The sequence below is a fragment of the Lissotriton vulgaris genome, chromosome 5 (genome assembly GCF_964263255.1).
Source record: "Lissotriton vulgaris chromosome 5, aLisVul1.2, whole genome shotgun sequence".
Lineage (NCBI taxonomy): Eukaryota > Metazoa > Chordata > Amphibia > Caudata > Salamandridae > Lissotriton > Lissotriton vulgaris.
In genome coordinates, this window is record NC_141693.1 from 862038524 (window position 1) to 862064971 (window position 26448).

Here is a 26448-nt window from a genome sequence, read left to right on the forward strand (position 1 = left end):
CTCTACTTGCCTACCCCAAATATATTCCACAGAAACAAAGGGGCAGATTTACAAGCCCCTTGCACTGCAACGGCTTCACTTTTTGTGATAAACCAGCAATTCATTTTTCTGCCCCATATTTACAAGGACAGGAAAGGCTGTTCGTTCCATGAGAAAGAGGAACAGGTAGAAGAAAGATGTTCCCAGAGCAAACACTCACCTATTACTATTCTAACAAGTTGTCGTTGAGAGGGGAAATCTTATCAACCTCTAAATAATGTATTGTCACAATCTGTAAGAAATCCAAACAAAACAAATAGTGTAAGTATAACAACTAAATTCTCAGTGTTAAAGTCACCATAGTATAATCATAATGTGATGTCACTCACTATAGGATCAGGAGACTCTTGAAAAGTAGATCACAAATCTGGTAAATCTTCACAGTCACTAGGTGAGTGTTTGCTCTGGGTACATCTTTTTCTACCTGTTTCTCTTTCTTTCTGATATAAATTAGAGTGTATCACTTTTTGTGATATATAACTTAGGGCAACTAATGCCAGGATGACTCCAGTCACTGCACTTTTTTCTTGTCTTGAGCACTGTATTCATTGGTGTGGTGTTGGTTGATTTGGTTTTCACGGTTTGCTCTAAACTTTGATCACATAGATCCTTTGGTTGCTTTTTTCTAACACTAGGCAATGATTTGTGTTTCTTTTATGATTTTCAAAATTTTGGGTTTGTGCTTTTTGACTAGAATTTTACCTACTTACCTTGGTTTTTTCCGCCACTTTTGTATTAAATTCACTTTGATGAAAATTGTGAAACTTGGTTGATATGATGTTTTTATATTCAACTTTGTAACTCTGATTACTTCTGATTGTGATTATTATGACGTTCTAGCCCTGAAGAAGTCCGTGGTCTATACGGCTTAAGACGAAACACGTGTTGGCGGCTAGATTTGCAACAAAGAATGACATCATAATAAATGACGAGAGGAAGACCATCTTGATTGTGATTTATTCAAGGACCTGAATGATTATTGCTACTAGCTCAGGATATATTTTGCTATTTTGATTACACTTTTCCTTTGGTTTGTGAAAAAACGTCTTGTGTTTCATCCAGGCAGGATATAACTTAGTGACATCCACTCTTCCCCTCATAAGTTCAAAAGGGGTCCTTTGAGTGACCTCATGAACACTAGTGTGATTAGCAGCCACCATGACCCACAGTCCCACATAACCACCAGCCGCAAACATTAGGCATTCTACACTGTTTTTTTTTTGTTTTATGATGTCTGCTTGGCTTTTGGGATGTATTCTCAGGTCATTCACCGGATGACCACTTAAATTCATCTCTGGGACCGGGGGTGGTCGAGTTGATGTGGTGGTCCTCATTGTGAGGGTGTAAGCAAAACAGAGGACTGAACTTCACAGACCGGGAATCTGGCTCTGGGGAAAAGAGGAGTGAAAACTAATCAAAGTCCCATTCCGAGCTGGGGCCTCAGGATCACCCAGCCAGAAAATGCAACAGCCTCACTCACTCTCTGAAGCAGGCAAACTGAAGCCATATCATAATCTCCCATGCAGTCAGAAAACGTATACACATCACACTCTCATGTTCAAATACCTAGTCCACCCCCATTTCTTTTCCATTGATTCACCGATGTTGATAAGAATGGGCAGCAGACCTCTCACCTGTTCGCTGTTTCCTACTGCGGTAGGCGGGGTCAGTGGAACTATCTCACTATTTCCCTGTACCGCATAAAGCTGCAGGCACCATTACTAAGTTTATGCTGGTGGTTGCAGGTGGTTGGCACCAGCACTCATTCTTAGGTCTTGCAAACCAGATAGGGCAAGCTGTCTAGTGTGATAACCCTATTGTGAACTTGCAGTGGACTTACCCATTGCTTACAACTGGTTGGCTTTATTGTCACTCAAATGTGCTTGTCCTTTCCGTGGACCATAGCATCTTTTAAGATCTTTTTGATTGGCTAACTTGAATCCTTCCACTGCATCTAGTAAATTAGGCCTCATCAAACATTTCCCTTTACATTCTGACACTTCCTTGGTCTTTTTAAAATATGTTCAGAGTTTGCGAAGTGAAAAGTATTTAAAAAATACCATTGATAAAGATTCAAAACATTCAATTTAATGTACAGTTTTGCGATGCCATAAAAGTGAGCTTTCCCTCCAGTATTTTGAACATTTTTAAAACTGTTTTTTAAACAATACTTTACTGTCAAATATTGGCAAATTCAACATCTGGGCACTCCTTTATGAAGGCAAGACCTATTGGCTTGGCTAAAGCTTGTTAGGGACAGGTACATATTTTTCATCATCAGACGTTGACCGAAAGCAAGAGAGAGGAAACAATGGGAGGAAGAAGGAGAAAGAGAATGATAGAAAACAGTGACAAATATGGAGGGCAAGGATTAAAAAAATGTGGAAGAGTGTTATAAAGAGACTTGCTGTATAGGGTGGTTGTAGAAAGAGGCATGAGGTGGAATCAAGTCTAGACAACCTTGGTGTCTGGCGATCGTGATGGATGCAGGCTCCCGAGAAAAAATATTTAAGCCCAGAACTTTATTTTAGCAAATTAAAAGTATGGGCCTTCCACTTCCACAGGACGTAGAGAGCATACATACCTTGTACTGTATTATAGTTGCATTTATAAAGCACTTACACCTCCAGACAAGGCCTTGAAGTGCTTTATGCCTGGCAGTATTCTTCTCTGGAACTACTGGGGCTCTGTTATGGCAGTTCTGTCTTGTTCACCTCTGCTCCTGGTGAATTGAGTATATTCAGCTGAATAGATGAACATGTTTGTATATACTATACTTATGTATATGGATGAGTTTAATAATTCAAAAATGACCCATGAGACAGGGCACAGTTCAAATGGAACTAAGTGAAGGAGTTAAAATATATAATAAGCCTTCAAACACATGCCTTGCTGGTTATGTGCAGCTATGTGCAGCATTTCCACAACCCACTGAGCTATTTTACTTTGGAACGTATGACCTGCAGTTTGCACAAGTAACTGCAACCCTGACTGAGTTATCATGCTATGATATGAGCTTTTTATCTGCAGGTTTCTTGCCATTTCATGATAATTCAAACCTTTTACTATCAGATTACACACACATCTTTGTTGTGTGTCCATAAGCTCCTGGGGAACCCTCTCTTACTGGTGTTACTCCCTGATATACTAAGCATGCCCCCCACTCTGTACATTTTGAAGGTGCACACCAGTGTAACTGTGTTCTAAGGCGTGAGAGTAGCCACCGTCTATAACCCAAGGGTAGTTGGTAATCCAGTGGATATTGATTATCGGTATTCATTGAGAGTGGACCTATGCTCTCAAGGAAACAATTCCATGCAATTACTCCAATTTCTTTGTTGTAGATCAAATACTTGGTTGCAATCATTAGTAGGGTCTATTTGAGTTCTTGCAAATTTTTGTTGTCGCCCACCGGACATTCTCTGATCCCGAAAGGAGCCTTATTATATTAAAAAGTATTTTAGGCTGCATAATTGTTACGATATGTAGGTTCCTTTATAGTGTCTGTGTTGTCAAATGGTGCATTTGTAATAAGATAGCCATAGAGCCACAGTGCCCTCTTGTGGCCTCATTACTCTGTGAGAAGAAAACTATGGGCCTCATTTATGGGGATTTGGCGTAGGACAGCACAGCAAGTAACCTTGCTGTGCTGGCCTACGTCAAAGTAAAAGGGTAGGAAGGCACTATATGTATCTAATACGATGCATTCCTGTCCTTTCCCCAGCACTGGCGCTGTTTCGACAGCCTAGCGCCAGTGCAGGCACCCTTGCACCATGGGGCAAGGGAGCCTGTGTTGTGAGAGGGGTTTTCCTCTTTCTATGTGTTCTTCAGAATGCAGCGCACATGGAAAGAGGACAAACCAAGTAGAAATACAGTTATTTCTCCTTGTTTTGCCTACCTGGAGAGACGTAAGGTTTTGGTACATCCCCAGGTTTACAAGGTTTGTATATCTGAGGAAGTGTCAAAATCCATGGGTGTTGTGTGGGAACACCCTCCGAGGCACCCATGGAACACCTCTCTACTGCAGAGTAAGGCAACACAGTGATTTGCGCTGCCTTGCATTGCTCCATATCTATGAGGCCATTCAAAGCTAAGCAAAGTGGCTTTGCGTGACGTCATAAATAGGATTTTGTGATTTGCACAAGAGGCTCATAAATATCCCTTTATGTTCAGTAAATTCTCAAAATTGAAAAGCAGGTTTATTTCAGGGAAACTTCAACAGTTGCAGAGTTTCCCAAGTACTCAGACCCATAAATATTCCCTCATACGGAAATATACATGTGTTTATTTTTGCATTCATAAATGTTATGTTGAAATACTGTTGAACTCTTTTGTTTTGAACCAGGGAAAATATTTTTTCCTGTGGGGAAACCCATTCCTCTAATCTATCATCAGTTTTTTCCCCTAAATTCCAAACTAAGAACACATTTATTCCTGTAGGAATACACCTACTATCCTTTTCAGGGTGTAAAGTCTGCTGTAAGCTGTTTGTTAATTCTCACCTACAAATGTGTGCATTTATGGATGTTCATCACCTTTTTCCAGTGCATCTCACCTTGAAACACCCAATACCCAAAACTGTGAGCAAATTTCCTCAAGTGGAAATGTTACCAGGCTTGCAGAATTTTCCATGTGAGCAAATCCATTTATGAGAACTCCCTATTTTAGGGGGGTGCACTGTGCACCTACATGTTTACATACAAATGATTTTGGGAATCAGGACCCTGGTGACTGCAAATGGTACTCATTGGGCCTGATTATGCGGGTGGCGGATTGGGGTGATATTTACTGCAGTGAGTAATACCAAGACAACTGGGCCTGGGGTGAGTTATTTATAAGCTACACTAGCAATCACCTATTAAACCTTGCAAATAAGGCATAGTATGAGTTTCTCTATTGATAGTAAAAGAATCTCTATGTTTTGCCTTTTTATTAGGCTTTTTCCAATAATAAATTTCATTATTTTTTAGCTTGCGTAATCTGTCAGAGCAAAACGGGGTGGTGCAATATTTATTTCAGAACAGTCCTTTTTGTGGCAGATACTACCAGCGATGGACCCTTAGCACTGTGGTTATTGCTGCCTTCTAACCAATGAACAACTTTTACCAGACTCATTCTCAAGGATGTGCCTGCTTTACCTATTGCAAAGCTGATCCCTTGGTACGTGCACACAAATAATCCTTGAAACACACCCCAGCTCTGCAGCAATTTATAGCTATTATCTAGACTTTTTAGTCAAGTCTAGTAATTGACTTTTTTTTTTTTTTACTTATTAGAGGGCAACAAATAAAATGATGAAATGTTATGTTATGTTATGCGATTTGTAGAGCTCAAGGCTGTCCCAGCAAAGGGACAAATCTACAGTGAGGACTATCATTCCCACAACTAATGCTTTGGAATTGAAAGAGTATTTGGGGTGGGCGTATTCTCGACCAAAGTGAGTACTTTTGAAGAGATTTAAACTCTGTTTGCTAATGGTTTTTATGAACTTTCCTACATGTTTCTCTCCTGAGGTCTCTGCATCAGGTTGCCCTTGTCACCAAGGGGCAGATTTACAATAAGTGGTGCATCCCTGTATATCAGCAGGGATGCGCCACTTATTGTGCGCCTTGCCTCCACCACCATGGATGCGCCGCATTTACAATGCGGCGCACCATGGAGCAAAAATGGCACAGATGCGTCACGCATCTGTGCCGTAAAAGTGATGCATTGCTGGAGTTGCGTCGCAAGCGCGATGCAGCTCCAGCAATGCTTTAGTGGGGCTTATTCTTACAATGCTGCGTCAATCCTTACGCCTTCTACAAGCAGGCGCAGGGTTTTGACGCACCATGGACCCCAAAGTGACTGAGTGAAATCTTGTAGATTTCACTCAGCCACTTTTAGGAGGCGTTCCTGCGCCGGAACTCCCCCCCCCCCCCCTGCACCAGAACGCCTCCTTCTGACGCAGGGCTTTACAACGTGACGCCTCTCCCAGATGCATCACGTTGTAAATAACCCGCACCATGGCGCATCTTTTGCGCTGCTGCTGCATCACAAAAGTGACACAACGGCGGCGTAAAAGAGGCGCAAGGGGCTTGTAAATCTGCCCCCAAGTATCTAGATAGTCAATAATGCTTTATTGATTTTTTGGGCAAGTTTTACTAGGCTCAGAGAAAGAAATATTTATGCCTGATTTTGATGAAATCATAGTTGAGAAATTGTCGACCAGCATTTTTATCTCTACTGATGTTAGATTGTCCTCTGTAATATTTTTTGGAGTTCATGTTTTCTCACAGCAGTCGTGAATTTTGCGACAAGTTTGTATTTCAACTTTTTAATTGAATGTATCCCCTCTACTGTGTTTGTTTTTTAAAACAAGACTTTGTCTATGACTTACAATTTTAAGGTTTTGTGAAATCTATATTGTTTTTATAACCACAATATGATCAAAATAAACTAGTGATTAATCAATATTGCACAATGCTAATGTGTGGTACTTTTGTAAATGTCTGTTTGTGCAGGGATTGGAATGGGACCCTCTAGTCATAATCCATGTGTGTGTGTTTTTTTAAGCTGATGGTTGGGAAAATCAAAGCGAAGAAACGGTTGGATTGACATCGTTCTTATGTGATTTCAGACGCTAGGGTCTGAGTCAGGTTGCTAATAGAAGGCTTGTCCTATCACCATATTAAGGGGCTTATTTACAAGACCCTGTGCCAATTGTGCGTCACTTTTAACATGGGAAAAAGTGATGTACAGGCGGCGCAAGGGACTTGTAAATAAACCCCTCAGGGCTTCATTTATGAGGCCCTATCAGCCCTATTGCGCCAACGGAACATCACTTTAGGACGTTCCAGTGGCGCAATGTGCCACTGGCATATTTATAAGGTCATGTAAAGCCACATTACGTGGCTTTTCATGGCCTTATAATCCTGTGCCCCTTTCACACAGAAAACTGTGTGAAATGGGCATTCCATGGGTGTCCCTAGGGACATTCCCAGCAACATCCATGGCTTTTTGACACTGACCCAGATTTATGAGAAATCGTAAGTTTGAGACAGCGCCAAAAATGTACTCCTCCCCAGGGGAGGCGTAAGGGAGGCACAATGACTAGAAATATTATTGTCTCCTCACTTTTCTTCTTTCTATGTGTACTGCATTCTGCTGCACACATAAAAAGAGGAAAAAGTATCTTGTGATTTTTTGTGTGCAGGAAGGCTCCCTTCCTGCACAAAAATAATCGTCCCCACAGTGCAGGCAGGCACACTTGCACCATGGTGCTAAGGTGTCTGCATTGGGCCACAGCAGCCCATTGTGCTCTGGGGAAAAGGACAGGAATACGCCCTATCTGATAGATATGGTGCATTCCTGCCCTTTTCCTTTGCGTATGGAAGTGCAGCAGTAAGGCCTGCTGCTCTGCCCTTTGGCAGAAACCTCATAAATGCGGCTCAAAGTATTTTAGATGAGTTATGCCACAGAGCAGTACTAAAGACTTTGATGGGGGAGGGTAAGAGGGTAGTGAGAGAGTGCGTTTGTGTTAGAGAGACTCTCTCCTCGACATAAGCAGCCATATTTATTTGTTCATTATGAAGAACAATTAAATGTTGCTTAATCTGATTTTCAGTAGGAGTGAAAACCACCTTGTTGTCCAAGTTTAGAAAAGGCACAACCACCTAGCAATTAAACTCTGTGTTAGGGGCATGTCAATGTACTCCCTGGAGTAATCTATTGTTTCCTTTTGGCAGATGCAGAGCCTGTCGTTGGTCGGCCTGAGAACATGGCGAGAAGTAACTGGTGCAATGAACACAAGACTCTTCACCGTCGCATAGATTCTGTTGAGGAGGTAATAGTTCATAGTTAAGTAATATTATCCACAGGTGGGGCACAAAGATGCCTTTGCCTGCTCCCAGATGCTACTGCTACTAAATATGTTTGGAACCTCATGCCAGTCAGATTTAAGCCCAACAGCGGGATTTATTTACTTATTTATTTATTCGGCTCATTATTCTTAGGTTTTTTACAAGCAATGCTAACTTCCAAAACGATGGCCTGACCATGCTCAAAAAGTGGGAACATAGGAGTGGACTGAGAGTAGTTCAGTGTGTTCGAGCAATCCAACTGGCCTTATGCTCCAAATTTAGGGGCATATTATCAAGAACAACGTTAAAATTATCGCCGGTTTAGCGGCAGAAAACTGCTGCAAAAGCGGCGATTATGGGCTTGATAATATGCCATGGAGAATTCCACTAGAAGCCCATGTTCACACCAGAACATGGGCTTCTATGGGAATTCACAAGGGCATATTATCAAGCCCATTAGCGCCGCTTTAGCAGCAGTTTTCTGCCGCTAAACAGGCAATCATTTTTAACGCAGTTCTTGATAATATGCCCCTTAGTTAGTTCCACTGAAGAAATCGCAGTGAGGTCAAAGCCATGGATGTGCAGTTGTCTAGAACGGCCAATCTTAGGCATGTGACCTGTGGGCTAGGATGGTGCTGGATATGCTGTTTCTGTGACAGAGGGAGTATTCGAATGCCACAGTAGAAAGGTGCTACTTGCTTATTTAAACCCCTCGGCTCTAGATTTTCTTTTGTTTCCTTCTACTGCAATTAATGTTTTTATACACAGCTGCAGGAACAGAGGTGGTGTGTACTAAGTGCCCTTCTCATTGTGATCCGCAAGAAGCAATCATACAGAATCTATGTAGTTGGAAAATGATAATCTTAGGCAACAACTTTTTAATTAAGAATACAGAATGTGTCTTGATTTAGGGCCTGGTTTAGAGTTTGGCAATTGGTTACTCACAAACGTGCCGGATATCTCATCCACCTTATTACAAGTGCTGCAGGACATATTGCATTAATAGAACATTGAAATGTGGAGCACTACATTGGAAACAATGGAGTGCTCCATGCTTCTAAGGACCGGTAAAAGCCAGCTGAGCAACATTTCAATGTTGTTTGAACCAAATGCCTCTCTGAGCCCGAGGGGATTTCAATCCCCTCAGGCTCCGACAGGCCTTTGTTTTATTTGTTAGAACATTCTTCCCTCTAGTGGCAGAATGTTCTAATAGGCTTATAGCCCTCCATAGCTGGGCTATACCGGCCATTAAAGTCCTGCTCCCTTGTTCAAGACCCTCGTTTTCGGCTCGGGACTTTAACATTGGAGCAGGCCATTAATGGCCAGTATAGCCCGCTACGGCGTGCTATAAGGCTATAGTAATAAGGTAGATGGGATATCCATCATGTTTGTCATGGAGTTGTTTCATTACATTTAAACTGTTCTGATTATCAAAAAGGAGAACAGAGTAACCCTTTGGCTAGACTCTAAACCAGGCAAGACTTTGTAGAGGCAGATGCTGTTGCATATCCATTTGTCTAAACATTCAGCCATCTCTCATTTAATGATCAATTCTTTTAAAGGCAACAGCCATCTCTCATTGATTTAACCACCATCCATTTCTCATCCAATTATCCATGATTCAAAACATTAATTTAGCATCCATCTTTCATGTGCGCATCTATCCGCCCTGCATCAATTTCTCATTAGGTTTTCATTCATTAAAACATTCGCCCAACATCAGTTTCTCGTTTAGAGATCCATTCGTCATTCATTCAATATCAGTCTCCCATTCATGTCAGAAATTAGGTTGTCAAGCATTTGCCATCTCTCTAAAATAACATGGTAGGATGACGGCGGTGCACAACAATTCTTTAATGATTGTTTTAAAAAGAACAATAGAAATATCTTTCTTGTTGCCTCTTGTACATTTATGCATTAATGAGCTGAGCCTCAGGAATACCTAGGTGGTTATTTTCTTTGTCATCTGTTAAGAGCCCTGGATCCTTTAGCCGATTAACCAACAGAGAAGTCCCCATGTCAATATTTCCGGAAGCAGCTGCACCGCTCAACATTTGGCCTCATGTTCCACAAAATGAATACCGGTATTTCAGGAGGTTGATCTAAATGGGATTGCATCTTTTCTTGCTAATAGACTTCAGCCTGTTTCCTGTTTCCTTTTTATTCTTCATCAAATCGGTTAATAGGGGTGTGCCTTAGGCTTCGAGCATCTACCACTGCCCAGCTTAATTTCTATCTAAGACCTCTGGTGGAGCTAGTATTGTTATCCGATTTAAAAAAAAGAGGCGCGAGATTCCCAGTTCTAGCACTTCTATGCTTTTTGCCATTAGGTGTTGATCCTACAGCTGCTTAAAGCTCAACTGTGCAAAATCTGAAATCCTGATTGCAAAAATATAGTCCACACCAATTGCACATCAACCTTTAGCCAGATCGCCTGCACGCATTTGATTGAACTCAAGATTAATCTGACTTCTGAGATTTCTGCAGTCACCAGGACCTGCTTCGTATACCTTGGACAACTAAGACCCTGAGTAGGAATAGGTTGGTGCTTTCCAACCACCTGCGCAAAATGTATGGCATATAATATGCCTTGCAGATTTTGGTTCACTAAGCACCAAAATAAACATGTTCTTTCCCAGAAAACTCAGCATGCATGGGCACCACTTTGGAATACACATGGGAGGTGAGTATTCTGGGTCTCGGTCATCGAGCTAAGAAAGACAAAGCTGTGGCATGATTTGTGGACTTGTCCCTTATCTTGGCAGAGCGACTGACCACTGTTGTCTCAGCATGGGTGTTATCCATGAAAGGCATAGGCGCAGGAGGAGTGGTGAAATGACTCCGTAAATACCCAATTGCTGATACCGGGGATGCGCTTTTGAAGTTGCTCTGTGAGGGTTGAAAGGATGAGGACCAGTCTCTCCCCTCTTGGGGATTCCTGCTGATCCGCTCTCTGCCCCTTCCCCATGCTATAGCAGGGAAGACCTGGCTTGGCAGTTCGGGCTGGACTGTTCCCATGAGGCACAGGGTCAAGACTGATTTGCATATAGCTGGGTCTAAACTGAGGTGGCGATGGGAGCTAAAGAACGATAATGGATTCAACCGAGACCTGGGAGTGAGTGTCTGAAAAGTTTCACCACTCCGTCCATCATCTCCTTGTGTTTGCTTTGTTTGCCCTAAGTTGGCAGGCTAAGCCCAGATGTGGGTCCCTTGCTCCTTTTGCCACTTGATTCAAGCTAGCCTGGCTGATGAGGTGTGTTACCCCGAAACTAGTCTCAGGATGCTTGTTTCCAGTTCAGGGAAGCCCTGGCTTGGCAGTTCGGGATGGACTGTTCCCATGAGGCACAAGGTCAAGATTGATTTGCATATACCTGGGTCTAAACTGAAGTGGCGAAATGAGCTAAAGAACGATGATGGATTCAACCCAGATTTGTGACTGGGGTTGAGTGTCTGAAAACTTTCATCACTCCGTCCATCATCTCCTTGTGTTTGCTTTTTTCCTTCCCCATGCTATGGCACATGTACTGCTGGTGGCTGATGCCCTACCAGTGTATACAGACAACCTATTGAACCCCGGCAATGCCCTTTGGGGATGTAACTCTCACAGCACTCCCCCAGTCATATTGAGCAAGTGCAGGATTCCTCCTTTCCTGGTTCAGTTCACTGCAGTTGTTAGCAGTCAAAACATACCGCACGTCTTAATTGCAAAGGACTTTCATTGCCTGCACCCAGACTTGCTCTCTGTTGTATTCACATCTGTTGTCAGAATAATTCTGATTAGTACCATTATACAACAGCCAGGTCTGTAGATTTCAAATTATTGTATAGTACTGTGATATGTAATTACGGTGTCCTCGATATGCAAGTTGTGATAAAACTTGCTTGAAAGCCATGTTCAGTTTTGCAAAAGGAAAATAAAATAATTGCCAATAAAACTATATAAAACACATAACAATCAAGGAGCCAGCAGGCTCCATGTTTCTCATTAGGAATGAGGTCGGGCGTCAACATTTTGAATCTGGTTTCTTTAGTGACCTTAACCTTGTACACACTGGTTTCAGCGCTCCGTCCATCATCTCTTTGTGTTTTGTCTGTATTATCTTGCATTTCATATGTTGAGGAGTCTGGTTAGGTCCGTGTTTATTTTTCCTGTTCTGGTAATGTTGTTTTAATTAAAAAAGCTAGAGAATATGAGGTCCTCTAGAGTTCTGTTTATTTTCCAATTTCTTTCCTGTTTGCAGCTGGATTATTTATTGCCATCAAGGTCTTTGGAGTACCAGGATGCTGTCGGCTTTGGATGCACTTGCATATCTTAATTGGGGTGTGGATGTTCACAATGTTGAAGTTATTTCTAAGTGTTGTGTTGCTATGGTGAGAGATGAAGTCGAGCATTGAGTTGTCTAGTTGGAAGAGTTTGAAGGATCTGGAGGTTTGGTCTTCTCTTTTAGGTTAACCTTGGTTTCTGGTTGGATGCTGAGTATGGAGCTAGAGATGGCAACGTGGTCAGTTGAGCCCAGGGGTATTGGTGGCTTGCATTGGATTGTTGGTGATGTTGCAAAGACAAGGTTAAAGAATTGGCCTTTGGAGTGTGTTGCTTGTATTTCATGCTGTATCACACTGACTGCACTGATGAGGTAAAGGATGGTGGCTTTTGTGGTTTTTTGAGCTTGCCTTATTTGGGAGGTTGAAATCACCTAACAGAGCAGCATGGCATGTTGGATGGACGAGGTGGTGAAGAGATCTGACAATTCATCAGTAAAGTGCTTGTTATGACCAGGAGGCCTTTAGATGAGATGGAAGTTGGCAGTCTCAGTTGTTGAAGGTGGGAAATGACCTGTCTGCAGTTCCTTGAAGTTGAGTGTTACTTGCATGCATAGGATGCAGCCTCAAAAGAACTTATGGATGACAGCGGGCCTCCTCCCATTTTATGTGTGCTGACCACAGGATGAATGCTGTAACCTGGGGGGGGGTGAACCAAGTTTCTGTGATGAAGAAAACACCAAGCTTGTGAAAGGTAATAAAGTCTGTAATGTCTGGTGCATGGAGCATTGTAGAGCTAGTGTTAATGAGCAAGTTTGAATGTGTGTTCTGTAGTTTAAGAGGGTGTGGTAGTTAGTGGGATATGTAGGAGGTTGAGTCTGTGTGCTAAGAGATTATTCGGGTCGCCTATGTCTGGGTGTTATTTTGGAAATTGACAGTATGGGGTGCTGGGTGAAATAAATAATTATCTTACCCTGTAGGTTTCAGTGGGACAGAGGCTCCGGCCCAGCGCCCTTCCTGGGCCTACCAAACCCAAAGAGGCAGTGCCCTTGGCTGCGTCCTCCTTTTGCTAGGAACGTCCTGGCAATGGGATGCCCTAGAAAGTTGGTTGAAGTAGGGAGAAGGCAGGAAGGGATGTCCCTTCCTGTGCAGATGGATGATGGGAAACCCATCTGCACAGTTTATACTGTTAATATACTGTTTTTTTTCTCTGCAGCACAATGAGCCCACGTGAGTGGAACTTTCTGATTAACAAATTCTCTATAACCATTGCTTAATTTATGAAGGTGGTTCCAGATGACGGCCACCAACACTCATTTTGGGACCAGTATTTATTTTTTATGATCGGTCTTTGACCCAGAGCAAGACAAAGAAATTCAGAAAAGAGAGAAAGAAAGAGGAAAAGAATGATAAGAAAATAGTGACATAGGAAATGAAAAAAGAAACTGCAAGAGTGGGATGAAGAGGCAGAAAGTGTAGGATAGTGGGAAAGTGGCATGAGGCGGAATCAAGACTAAGCAGCTGTAGCAATGCTGGTGGTGGATACTTTAGAAAAACTGTGCTCTATTTTTTAACACAAATTGTGGCTCTCTATACAAGTGAAATGGGAATAAGATCATCGAAATAAATGGAATCCTTCAATTTCATCATTCCACAGTTAGCAGAGAAATCATAGTCATTTAGAATTAGGTAGTGGATGAGTCTCGCCCTAAATCAGCATGGTTAGTACTCCAACAAACACTCTGTTCCCCTCTCCATCACTTTGTATTTCAGGGAGGTATGGGGTGCAATGGCAGTCCAATGCTCCACAGATTGCTCCCCTAGTTTTCCAAATCTGCATAGGTCAATTGTAGAAAGTGTACATCCACACGTAAATCCTCTTCCCCTGACCTCAAATGTGTAAAGGGCAAAGCCCAGGTGGACTTCACACTCTATTTAGAAAACGAAAGGATATTTCTGGGTTAAAGCGTGGTTTATAGTCGGCATGCTAGTTAACCAAAACATATGAACTTTCAGTAGGTAGCCAATTATCTCAGGCAGTCAAGCCAGACATCATTGGTAACACCTCACATGCTATTAGACCTACCTCACTTGGAACATTTGTAGTACTAAACTGGAGCCTTTGTTGTTGATCATGAAAAGGTTCCTCTAAGGAATGCCATAAGAACAAACCCGGTATGATACTCAATGTCACGAGAATCAAACTATCTATGCCGAGATAGCCGAAGCCAACAAAGCAGGTGACAAAAATGCTGCACAGTTGATTGAGGCCTTAAGGCAATTCATAAAAATTAGGTCCAGTGAGATTTTTTTTAAACTGAGGGGCAGATTTACAATCCCCTTGCGCCACTTTTGCGTCACTTATTCTATGTTAAAAATGACGCAAAAGTGGTGCAAGGGGCTTGTAAATCTGCCCCTAAGCATCTTTACACAAGGCTTACACTAGAAATGACACAGTGGTGTCCTGTTAGATAATCTTAAATGTTTCCAACACCAATAAGGCAGCTATGGTAGGTATACAACTGTTACAACGAAGTTTTTACCACGCACTACCATTACAACGCAGGCATTACCACGCATACCATTACAACGCATTGCGCTGGGGGGCGCTCTAGGATAGGGAATAAGTATAATTTTATATCCAACACCTTCCCTAGTGTCCACGGGGACTGGAGTTGGAATATAAAATTATGCTTACCACTATCCAGCACCTCTAAGCGCTATGCGTTGTAACGGTATTCGTTGTAAATACCGCGTTGTAATGGTATGCGTGGTAAAAGTATGCGTTGTAACGTCATACATCCCTATGGTATGTGTAGCCAGAAAGTAAATGGTGAGACAATTTCACCACTATTAATGGTCCTGGTCCATGTCCATCCTTGGCTAAATTAGTCCCCCTACTTTATTGAGCAGGAAACTGTGGCTCTATGGGGTAGGACCACATCCATAGCAGAAGGCCTGCTAGATAAAGCTGAATCCCTTACCATAAAGGAAAGAGATATGGCCCTTGGCTATCAGCAATAAGGTTGAGTCAGGTGTATGAAACTTTGGGGCATATTTAAAAGAGAATGGCGGAGCGCGGCATTAAGCTAAGACTGCTATTGCCGCGCTCTGCAATTCTGAAAACGCAAGGATGCGCCATATTCACAAGAATGCAGGGCACCTCTGTGTTTCTCCTATCACTGGGCCTAAATTCACCAACACAAGCACCCTTGCTCCATGGTACAAGGGTGCCTGCATTGAGGGTAATGATTGTTTATGTGTAGGAAGGTGCCCCTTCCTGCACATAAACAATCCATTATGGCGATTTGTAACTCCTATGTGTGCTGCATTGTGCAGTTCCCATAGAAGTTGAAACTCGTCATTTTTGTAATGATTGTTTATGTGCAGGAAGGGACACCATCCTGCACATTAACAATCTGTAAAGGCGATTTGCTGTTTCTATATGTGCTGCACAATGCATCACACATAGAAACTGCAAAAATAAGGAGAAATTAATTATTTCTCCCCGCTTCGCCATGTTAAGATGAGGATTTTGTTGATCTTAATTTTGGCGCTGCCCCATATTTGCGTCGCCCTGGTAACTAGGGGGCAGCATCAAAAATCAATGGGTATTGCGGCGGAACACCACTGCAACACCCATTGCCCGCCGCTTTCATGCTAAGTGCTGCATGATAGGGGGCCTTATTCAATTGTATTGGCACATCAAAGTGAGTGCCCAGGGGCTCCACTAACACTACATCACGACCCTGGGCCCTCTGTTAGATTCGGAAAGCGGACAAAAACACAGTGATCTTTTTCTTGTAACACATGAGGTACACGTGTCTTTTCACACAAAGAAAGGCAACTCAAACGTATGTCCCTTGGTTGTCGAAAGGGCTGTGGTTCTTTGGCCTGCTGCTGATAGAGTTCTTCTTCCACATGCCCAAGAAATATCTCCAAATAAACATATCATAAAGGTATGTCATAACTTGTGGCCATCGGGGAGCTGTTGCTCATACATTTGTAGACTAGGATACTGTTCACCATGAAGTGTTTGCCACTTTTCAGAGAATCCCAGCGATTGCACAAGTCATTAGTCATAACAACTTTGGTGTCCAAAAAAAGGAAAGAACGTGTAGTTGCAACTTTAAAGGTGTACAAAGCTAGAGCAATAGCACAACCTGGAGACAATATGTGCTGTACTACAGACATGTCATTGCCCTTCTCTGGCACAATGGGATTCTTGAACATTAATTTGACTCCCTAGAACTGTAAGCGGATAACGAGTCCGAAAATGTGTAGATGACATAGTGGAAAAGAAACCTGTTCTCGTCAGATCAAGAGTTAGATTTAATTTATTGGCAGGTGTTTAGCAGGAAGTGGTCTAGGGTGTCCTTGCTTGGAAGGAGGCTAAGCCATCAAATGGTAATGCTATGTACCATCTGCGGCATAGGAATTGGATGCTAATCACTATGGCAATGAACCAGTTAGAATTTGGAATCAGGGCAAAAAGAAAAGGAGAAACAGCTTACTGAGAAAGGGTCCAGGATAACTTAGATGATCAAGTCAGTTACAGCCTTCAGTTGCTGAAATATTTCAGTATTCAAGAGGTGTTCACAGAAGATGCTATTTTTACTTCTATTCGCCAAATCGGATTCATAATCTCTATCCAAAATTCAAGTTGGGTGTTCTTGCCCTGGCTTCACAAACTAGCTCTTGGTCACAGAGAGCCCAGATTTTGTCTAATCTGGATCAGCATGCATTTCTACACAAGCATGGGCGAGTGTTATCACCCCGCCTGCTGTGACCAGTGGAGAAAAACATAAAATGGCAATGAATTTCATTCCCATTGTATTTATTACTGTTGTGCGAGCTGCAGCAACCAGCCTGCACTGAGCCCGGAGACATGTGGGGCATGTGCTCTGTTGCCGATTGGCTGAAGAGGACGGGAGCAGTGGCTGGCACGATGCTCCAAAGTAGCATTGTCACTTTGGACAGGCTGTATTGCACCGGACAAAGTGACCTGCACACTTTTAAGCTCTCCAATCAGCTGTACTAGACAGCTGGATAGAGACCTCCTTCAGGCCAACAGGCCTGAAGGAGCGTCCAGCCAGCCTGCTCCATCCAATCCTGGCACTGCTCTCATGCTGGTTACCAGCATGAGAGCAGTGCCAGTATTGGTCAGGGAAATTGAGGAGACTGAGCAGAACGCAGCACGAGGAGGTAGTCTGAGTTGCGCAGCGAGCAAGGTAATGCGTTATTTTTTGGTCTCGCATGAGCCAGTCCATGCGCAGCTCTGGCGAGACTTTTAGTAAGTGGGCTTCAGAAAATGCCACCATGGCCTGGCCTAAAGCTTGCGATTACTCGCACCAGCGCGCGCTTATGAGCAAGGGCTCCATCTGACCTTCCTCTCTCGTCAGCAGAGCGTGGTCTCTGCTCTCACTGCCCCCTTCCTTCCCCACCTCCCTGCGCGCACACACACACTCACGCGGCCAATGCTTGTTATCCCCTAGAAATGGTGTTCCTTTACTTTTGGAAGTAATGTGAGTACTTTAGTGAGGGGTTTCTATTTTTATCACTCTTGCCTTATCCATCCCACATTTACTTTCAACTCTGTATGACAAACTCTGTTCTTAAATTGCGTTCTAACTTTATCTGAACGTCGCCTTTTCACGCTCCTTCAATTGAATAACCATTTTAAGAACCTTCTTACTCTTTCCTCACCAGCATTTCAGCTTTCTATAGCGAAAACTCGACCCAAAGGTATTGGAGCGCTTTACATGACCCCCAATTACATTACACGAGGACAGATTCATGTTTTTGTAGGCATGGGGAGATTACTTGATGATTAAGCGACTTACCCAGAATCACAACATAATGAGTTGACACAGAGATTTGAACCGGGTAACCCAGCTCCAAAACCGGCAACTCAAGCTGTTACGCCACATCTGTGTAGGAATGAAAGTTAACTGCGCGCTGGTAAACATTTTGAGAGGCATTTTCCTCATCCTTAGAATGGGAATGTGGGTGAACCGGCATTTCCCAGGTGTTCGCGCATGCAGTGCAGTATTGAAGTGTTTTAGACCTAACAAACATATAATATAAAGAACATTATACCTTACAGACATCTTTAAGCCATCCGCCTCGAGACCGCTCTCCAACAAATGCTTCCCCTGCAGCCGTGTTTGAATGATATCAAAGTTTCAGTTTCGTTTCATCATTCACTCCTCACCAGATCACATGGTTAAAACACTCCATAAGCGAGATAGAAAACTATGCCTGCTTGTTGGCAAGCGTAATAACCACTAGTACCCTGTTCAACATCGATCTCACGGGTCCTGATAAAAACAACTAATCTTCCTGAAAGTGATCTATTGGGCCAGCTCGGAAAATACATGAAAAGTGAAGTACTCTAAACGGCAAACTAATTTAAGGAGACATGTACACACCATCTAGGGCGACCACCTGTTCGTATTTTTCCTAGACTATGCAGAATTTGTGTACCTTGTCCGTGAGCACATGAGTGGTCTGTTACGTATGCCCAGGGCCACTTGCATTATGCGGCAGGAGGGTGAAATTATGCAGCAGGATTGAGTAAATCACGCTGCAATGAAAGGCAAATTATGCAGCATAATGCTGCACATTTTGTAACGCAAACAAAACAGGTGATGGACCGCATGTGGATCAATGTCACACATTCATCCCAGTCAAAAGATCTGGGCCCAAATCCATCGTTTTTTTGCACTCCACACCACCCTGGGTTAGACAATGGCGATATGCAAATCAGCTCTGACCCTGTGCCCCATGGGAACAGTCCAGTCCGAACTACAAAAGCCATGTCCTTCCCAGAACGGAATCAAGCATCCGAGGACCGGACCGGTTTCGAGGTAACACCTCTCATCAGCCCGACTTGCTTGACTCCAGTGGTGTGGAGTGCCTGGGACCCACGTCTGAGCATCCCCAGCGCACTTATGGCGGTATTGCAAACAAAACAGGTGATGGACCGAATGTGGATCAATGTCACACATTCATCCCAGTCAAAAGATCTGGGCCCAAATCCATCGTTTTTTTGCACTCCACACCACCCTGGGTTAGACAATGGCGATATGCAAATCAGCTCTGACCCTGTGCCCCATGGGAACAGTCCAGTCCGAACTACAAAAGCCATGTCCTTCCCAGAACGGAATCAAGCATCCGAGGACCGGACCGGTTTCGAGGTAACACCTCTCATCAGCCCGGCTAGCTTGACTCCAGTGGTGTGGAGTGCCTGGGACCCACGTCTGAGCATCCCCAGCGCACTTATGGCGGTATTGCAAACAAAACAGGTGATGGACCGAATGTGGATCAATGTCACACATTCATCCCAGTCAAAAGATCTGGGCCCAAATCCATCGTTTTTTTGCACTCCACACCACCCTGGGTTAGACAATGGCGATATGCAAATCAGCTCTGACCCTGTGCCCCATGGGAACAGTCCAGTCCGAACTACAAAAGCCATGTCCTTCCCAGAACGGAATCAAGCATCCGAGGACCGGACCGGTTTCGAGGTAACACCTCTCATCAGCCCGGCTAGCTTGACTCCAGTGGTGTGGAGTGCCTGGGACCCACGTCTGAGCATCCCCAGCGCACTTATGGCGGTATTGCAAACAAAACAGGTGATGGACCGAATGTGGATCAATGTCACACATTCATCCCAGTCAAAAGATCTGGGCCCAAATCCATCGTTTTTTTGCACTCCACACCACCCTGGGTTAGACAATGGCGATATGCAAATCAGCTCTGACCCTGTGCCCCATGGGAACAGTCCAGTCCGAACTACAAAAGCCATGTCCTTCCCAGAACGGAATCAAGCATCCGAGGACCGGACCGGTTTCGAGGTAACACCTCTCATCAGCCCGGCTAGCTTGACTCCAGTGGTGTGGAGTGCCTGGGACCCACGTCTGAGCATCCCCAGCGCACTTATGGCGGTATTGCAAACAAAACAGGTGATGGACCGAATGTGGATCAATGTCACACATTCATCCCAGTCAAAAGATCTGGGCCCAAATCCATCGTTTTTTTGCCATTGTCTAACCCAGGGTGGTGTGGAGTGCAAAAAAACGATGGATTTGGGCCCAGATCTTTTGACTGGGGGAGTGTGTGACATTGATCCACATTCAGTCCATCACTTGTTGTTTTTGCAATTGCCGCCCTAAGTGCGCTGGGGATGCCCAGACGTGGGTCCCAGGCACTCCACACCACTTGGAGTCAAGCTAGCCGGGCTGATGAGAGGTGTTACCTCGAAACCGGTCCGGTCCTCGGATGCTTGATTCCGTTCTGGGAAGGACATGGCTTTTGTAGTTCGGACTGGACTGTTCCCATGGGGCAACAGGGTCAGAGCTGATTTGCATATCGCCATTGTCTAACCCAGGGTGGTGTGGAGTGCAAAAAAACGATGGATTTGGGCCCAGATGTTTTGACTGGGGGAGTGTGTGACATTGATCCACATTCAGTCCATCACTTGTTGTTTTTGCAATTGCCGCCCTAAGTGCGCTGGGGATGCCCAGACGTGGGTCCCAGGCACTCCACACCACTTGGAGTCAAGCTAGCCGGGCTGATGAGAGGTGTTACCTCGAAACCGGTCCGGTCCTCGGATGCTTGATTCCGTTCTGGGAAGGACATGGCTTTTGTAGTTCGGACTGGAATGTTCCCATGGGGCAACAGGGTCAGAGCTGATTTGCATATCGCCATTGTCTAACCCAGGGTGGTGTGGAGTGCAAAAAAACGATGGATTTGGGCCCAGATCTTTTGACTGGGGGAGTGTGTGACATTGATCCACATTCAGTACATCACTTGTTGTTTTTGCAATTGCCGCCCTAAGTGCGCTGGGGATGCCCAGACGTGGGTCCCAGGCACTCCACACCACTTGGAGTCAAGCTAGCCGGGCTGATGAGAGGTGTTACCTCGAAACCGGTCCGGTCCTCGGATGCTTGATTCCGTTCTGGGAAGGACATGGCTTTTGTAGTTCGGACTGTTCCCATGGGGCAACAGGGTCAGAGCTGATTTGCATATCACCATTGTCTAACCCAGGGTGGTGTGGAGTGCAAAAAAACGATGGATTTGGGCCCAGATCTTTTGACTGGGGGAGTGTGTGACATTGATCCACATTCAGTCCATCACTTGTTGTTTTTGCAATTGCCGCCCTAAGTGCGCTGGGGATGCCCAGACGTGGGTCCCAGGCACTCCACACCACTTGGAGTCAAGCTAGCCGGGCTGATGAGAGGTGTTACCTCGAAACCGGTCCGGTCCTCGGATGCTTGATTCCGTTCTGGGAAGGACATGGCTTTTGTAGTTCGGACTGGACTGTTCCCATGGGGCAACAGGGTCAGAGCTGATTTGCATATCGCCATTGTCTAACCCAGGGTGGTGTGGAGTGCAAAAAAACGATGGATTTGGGCCCAGATCTTTTGACTGGGGGAGTGTGTGACATTGATCCACATTCAGTCCATCACTTGTTGTTTTTGCAATTGCCGCCCTAAGTGCGCTGGGGATGCCCAGACGTGGGTCCCAGGCACTCCACACCACTTGGAGTCAAGCTAGCCGGGCTGATGAGAGGTGTTACCTCGAAACCGGTCCGGTCCTCGGATGCTTGATTCCGTTCTGGGAAGGACATGGCTTTTGTAGTTCGGACTGGACTGTTCCCATGGGGCAACAGGGTCAGAGCTGATTTGCATATCGCAATTGTCTAACCCAGGGTGGTGTGGAGTGCAAAAAAACGATGGATTTGGGCCCAGATCTTTTGACTGGGGGAGTGTGTGACATTGATCCACATTCAGTCCATCACTTGTTGTTTTTGCAATTGCCGCCCTAAGTGCGCTGGGGATGCCCAGACGTGGGTCCCAGGCACTCCACACCACTTGGAGTCAAGCTAGCCGGGCTGATGAGAGGTGTTACCTCGAAACCAGTCCGGTCCTCGGATGCTTGATTCCGTTCTGGGAAGGACATGGCTTTTGTAGTTCGGACTGGACTGTTCCCATGGGGCAACAGGGTCAGAGCTGATTTGCATATCGCCATTGTCTAACCCAGGGTGGTGTGGAGTGCAAAAAAACGATGGATTTGGGCCCAGATCTTTTGACTGGGGGAGTGTGTGACATTGATCCACATTCAGTCCATCACTTGTTGTTTTTGCAATTGCCGCCCTAAGTGCGCTGGGGATGCCCAGACGTGGGTCCCAGGCACTCCACACCACTTGGAGTCAAATTAGCCGGGCTGATGAGAGGTGTTACCTCGAAACCGGTCCGGTCCTCGGATGCTTGATTCCGTTCTGGGAAGGACATGGCTTTTGTAGTTCGGACTGGACTGTTCCCATGGGGCAACAGGGTCAGAGCTGATTTGCATATCGCCATTGTCTAACCCAGGGTGGTGTGGAGTGCAAAAAAACGATGGATTTGGGCCCAGATCTTTTGACTGGGGGAGTGTGTGACATTGATCCACATTCAGTCCATCACTTGTTGTTTTTGCAATTGCCGCCCTAAGTGCGCTGGGGATGCCCAGACGTGGGTCCCAGGCACTCCACACCACTTGGAGTCAAGCTAGCCGGGCTGATGAGAGGTGTTACCTCGAAACCGGTCCGGTCCTCGGATGCTTGATTCCGTTCTGGGAAGGACATGGCTTTTGTAGTTCGGACTGGACTGTTCCCATGGGGCAACAGGGTCAGAGCTGATTTGCATATCGCCATTGTCTAACCCAGGGTGGTGTGGAGTGCAAAAAAACGATGGATTTGGGCCCAGATCTTTTGACTGGGGGAGTGTGTGACATTGATCCACATTCAGTCCATCACTTGTTGTTTTTGCAATTGCCGCCCTAAGTGCGCTGGGGATGGCCAGACGTGGGTCCCAGGCACTCCACACCACTTGGAGTCAAGCTAGCCGGGCTGATGAGAGGTGTTACCTCGAAACCGGTCCGGTCCTCGGATGCTTGATTCCGTTCTGGGAAGGACATGGCTTTTGTAGTTCGGACTGGACTGTTCCCGTGGGGCAACAGGGTCAGAGCTGATTTGCATATCGCCATTGTCTAACCCAGGGTGGTGTGGAGTGCAAAAAAACGATGGATTTGGGCCCAGATCTTTTGACTGGGGGAGTGTGTGACATTGATCCACATTCAGTCCATCACTTGTTGTTTTTGCAATTGCCGCCCTAAGTGCGCTGGGGATGCCCAGACGTGGGTCCCAGGCACTCCACACCACTTGGAGTCAAGCTAGCCGGGCTGATGAGAGGTGTTACCTCGAAACCAGTCCGGTCCTCGGATGCTTGATTCCGTTCTGGGAAGGACATGGCTTTTGTAGTTCGGACTGGACTGTTCCCATGGGGCAACAGGGTCAGAGCTGATTTGCATATCGCCATTGTCTAACCCAGGGTGGTGTGGAGTGCAAAAAAACGATGGATTTGGGCCCAGATCTTTTGACTGGGGGAGTGTGTGACATTGATCCACATTCAGTCCATCACTTGTTGTTTTTGCAATTGCCGCCCTAAGTGCGCTGGGGATGCCCAGACGTGGGTCCCAGGCACTCCACACCACTTGGAGTCAAATTAGCCGGGCTGATGAGAGGTGTTACCTCGAAACCGGTCCGGTCCTCGGATGCTTGATTCCGTTCTGGGAAGGACATGGCTTTTGTAGTTCGGACTGGACTGTTCCCATGGGGCAACAGGGTCAGAGCTGATTTGCATATCGCCATTGTCTAACCCAGGGTGGTGTGGAGTGCAAAAAAACGATGGATTTGGGCCCAGATCTTTTGACTGGGGGAGTGTGTGACATTGATCCACATTCAGTCCATCACTTGTTGTTTTTGCAATTGCCGCCCTAAGTGCGCTGGGGATGCCCAGACGTGGGTCCCAGGCACTCCACACCACTTGGAGTCAAGCTAGCCGGGCTGATGAGAGGTGTTACCTCGAAACCGGTCCGGTCCTCGGATGCTTGATTCCGTTCTGGGAAGGACATGGCTTTTGTAGTTCGGACTGGACTGTTCCCATGGGGCAACAGGGTCAGAGCTGATTTGCATATCGCCATTGTCTAACCCAGGGTGGTGTGGAGTGCAAAAAAACGATGGATTTGGGCCCAGATCTTTTGACTGGGGGAGTGTGTGACATTGATCCACATTCAGTCCATCACTTGTTGTTTTTGCAATTGCCGCCCTAAGTGCGCTGGGGATGGCCAGACGTGGGTCCCAGGCACTCCACACCACTTGGAGTCAAGCTAGCCGGGCTGATGAGAGGTGTTACCTCGAAACCGGTCCGGTCCTCGGATGCTTGATTCCGTTCTGGGAAGGACATGGCTTTTGTAGTTCGGACTGGACTGTTCCCGTGGGGCAACAGGGTCAGAGCTGATTTGCATATCGCCATTGTCTAACCCAGGGTGGTGTGGAGTGCAAAAAAACGATGGATTTGGGCCCAGATCTTTTGACTGGGGGAGTGTGTGACATTGATCCACATTCAGTCCATCACTTGTTGTTTTTGCACATTTTGTAACAGTATTCATTATTTCCACATTTTTTTAACTTGGTAACTGTCTGGGCATTGGTTGCACCTCATTAGTATTAAGCCCACGTGACAGAGAAACCTATACTGCATCAATAAGGGACCTCATCTGTATCTAAAGTAATAACAAGTTAAGTTCCCCAAAAAAATTCAATAAATAATAACACAAGAGACTCACTAGAAACACCAGAGGGAGGTCCGCAAGTGTCTTAAAACTGCCCTCACACACCTTGCGGTGTCATGCTTCATCATTGGGCCGCATCAGACACCTAGGCGCAGACCAACACTCTAGGTGGAGCGTGAGATTTTTTTGACGAAGACAGGTGGTAAGGGTAGTGGAATCAAATAAGTGAGAGTGGTAATACACATAAGACACTTGCAACAATACATGGAAAGGAAAACATACAAAACATATATAGCGGGATTACTTCTTTCCCACAAAGACAGGACCAAACTTAGCAGTAAAGTGAAATTAAAACAGACTAAAGGTTTCCCAGTTTCTCCTTTATTCTATAGGGAACACTCTGGCTGGATTAAAATGAAATAATGGGGGTATAAATAGGGAAATTATGATCCCTTAATCCCCTTTGCTTTTACCAACATGTTTCTGCCCATTTGAGTGCCTTCAACTGGATGGCTTTAGGCTTTCATCAGGGTATTGGTCCCTGTTTTCCAATCCTCCCCTAAATCGGGTGAATATTACCTTAATTGTATTTTTCGAATGGACAAATTTGTTCCACCTTATTTGTCCCCCTCGCCAGGAATTCTGTGGGGAAACAGATACCTAAGGAAAGTAAACACACATAAGATACTCCATGAGTGTGTATCTTGCCATCTAGATATCTTTGCTTCTCACTCTACTCGTTTTTCAAAGAGTCTCACGTAATCTTATCACTTCCACGCAGCCATTAAAAACCCTTTGTGTACCATCCACCAAGGTTTTCGCACACATTAAAAATATGTGATTTTATAAAACACACACATGATGCCACAGAACTCGCAAATACATTTCTTCCATGTATTATGTCCTAAAAAACCTACATATGGGTTCTTACTTACACGAGTTTAAGAGAACTGCTCTTAACCCGGGACTGTGTGGGGCAGGTTCACTCGCCGTCACATTCTAGATATTAAAGAGCACATTAGTACCTAAAACAACAAGCTCCAGATCTTATTTAGGTCATTATTTATGTAGCCTTCGTTAGTTAACATAAAGTTTGTCAGAGGTCCATTGCTCCTGGATATCAACTTACTAGTCACAAGAGAACAGCTGGTCTTATGCTCCCACTCTCGCAGTCCACCGCCGATGCAGTGTATGCAAAAGACGCCGTTTCTAAATACTCCATCTTCGCTATACCACGTGTCCATCCTCCTTCCTGGGACACGCTACTGAACATAGTTTAAGGACTCTCTACACTCGCTATGTTTTTCCATATTTAGCGGGCGCCATCTTGGAAGGGTAAATACAACAGTACAATAAGGTAATACCGTCTCACGATTCCTACAAATATCATGTTACTGGCACCACAATGGCCAAATTATTCATTTTTTCATGACATTAAGGTCAAGTACAAAGAAGTCAGACACAGCGAAAATATCGGCATAGGTGGTTATGTCATTCATAGTACCGGAATGAATGTAGGCTCGTATTTACATAGTAATCACTAATTTTTAAACGGGTTACATATATACTTTTATTTCACCCTGAGTATCAACCAATCAACCAGATTAAGGTGTGTTCCATGCTATTTATTGTAAAAATGCATCGGTTGAAAAAATGCATCGGTTGTGAAAAAATAATTAAGTATTCTCCCTCG

At 44.9% G+C, this 26448-nt stretch overlaps 1 protein-coding gene across 2 annotated transcripts in view; it reads left to right on the top strand.

The window, feature by feature from the left end:
• The window catches only part of PLAC9 (placenta associated 9), a 170965-nt gene that overhangs the window by 113624 nt on the left and 30893 nt on the right, over positions 1-26448 (top strand). For both annotated transcript variants that reach the window (XM_086922428.1, XM_086922429.1), the window contains exon 2: positions 7764-7861. In XM_086922428.1, coding sequence (XP_086778554.1) covers positions 7764-7861 — 98 coding nt within the window. The remainder of the gene's footprint in view (positions 1-7763; positions 7862-26448) is intronic.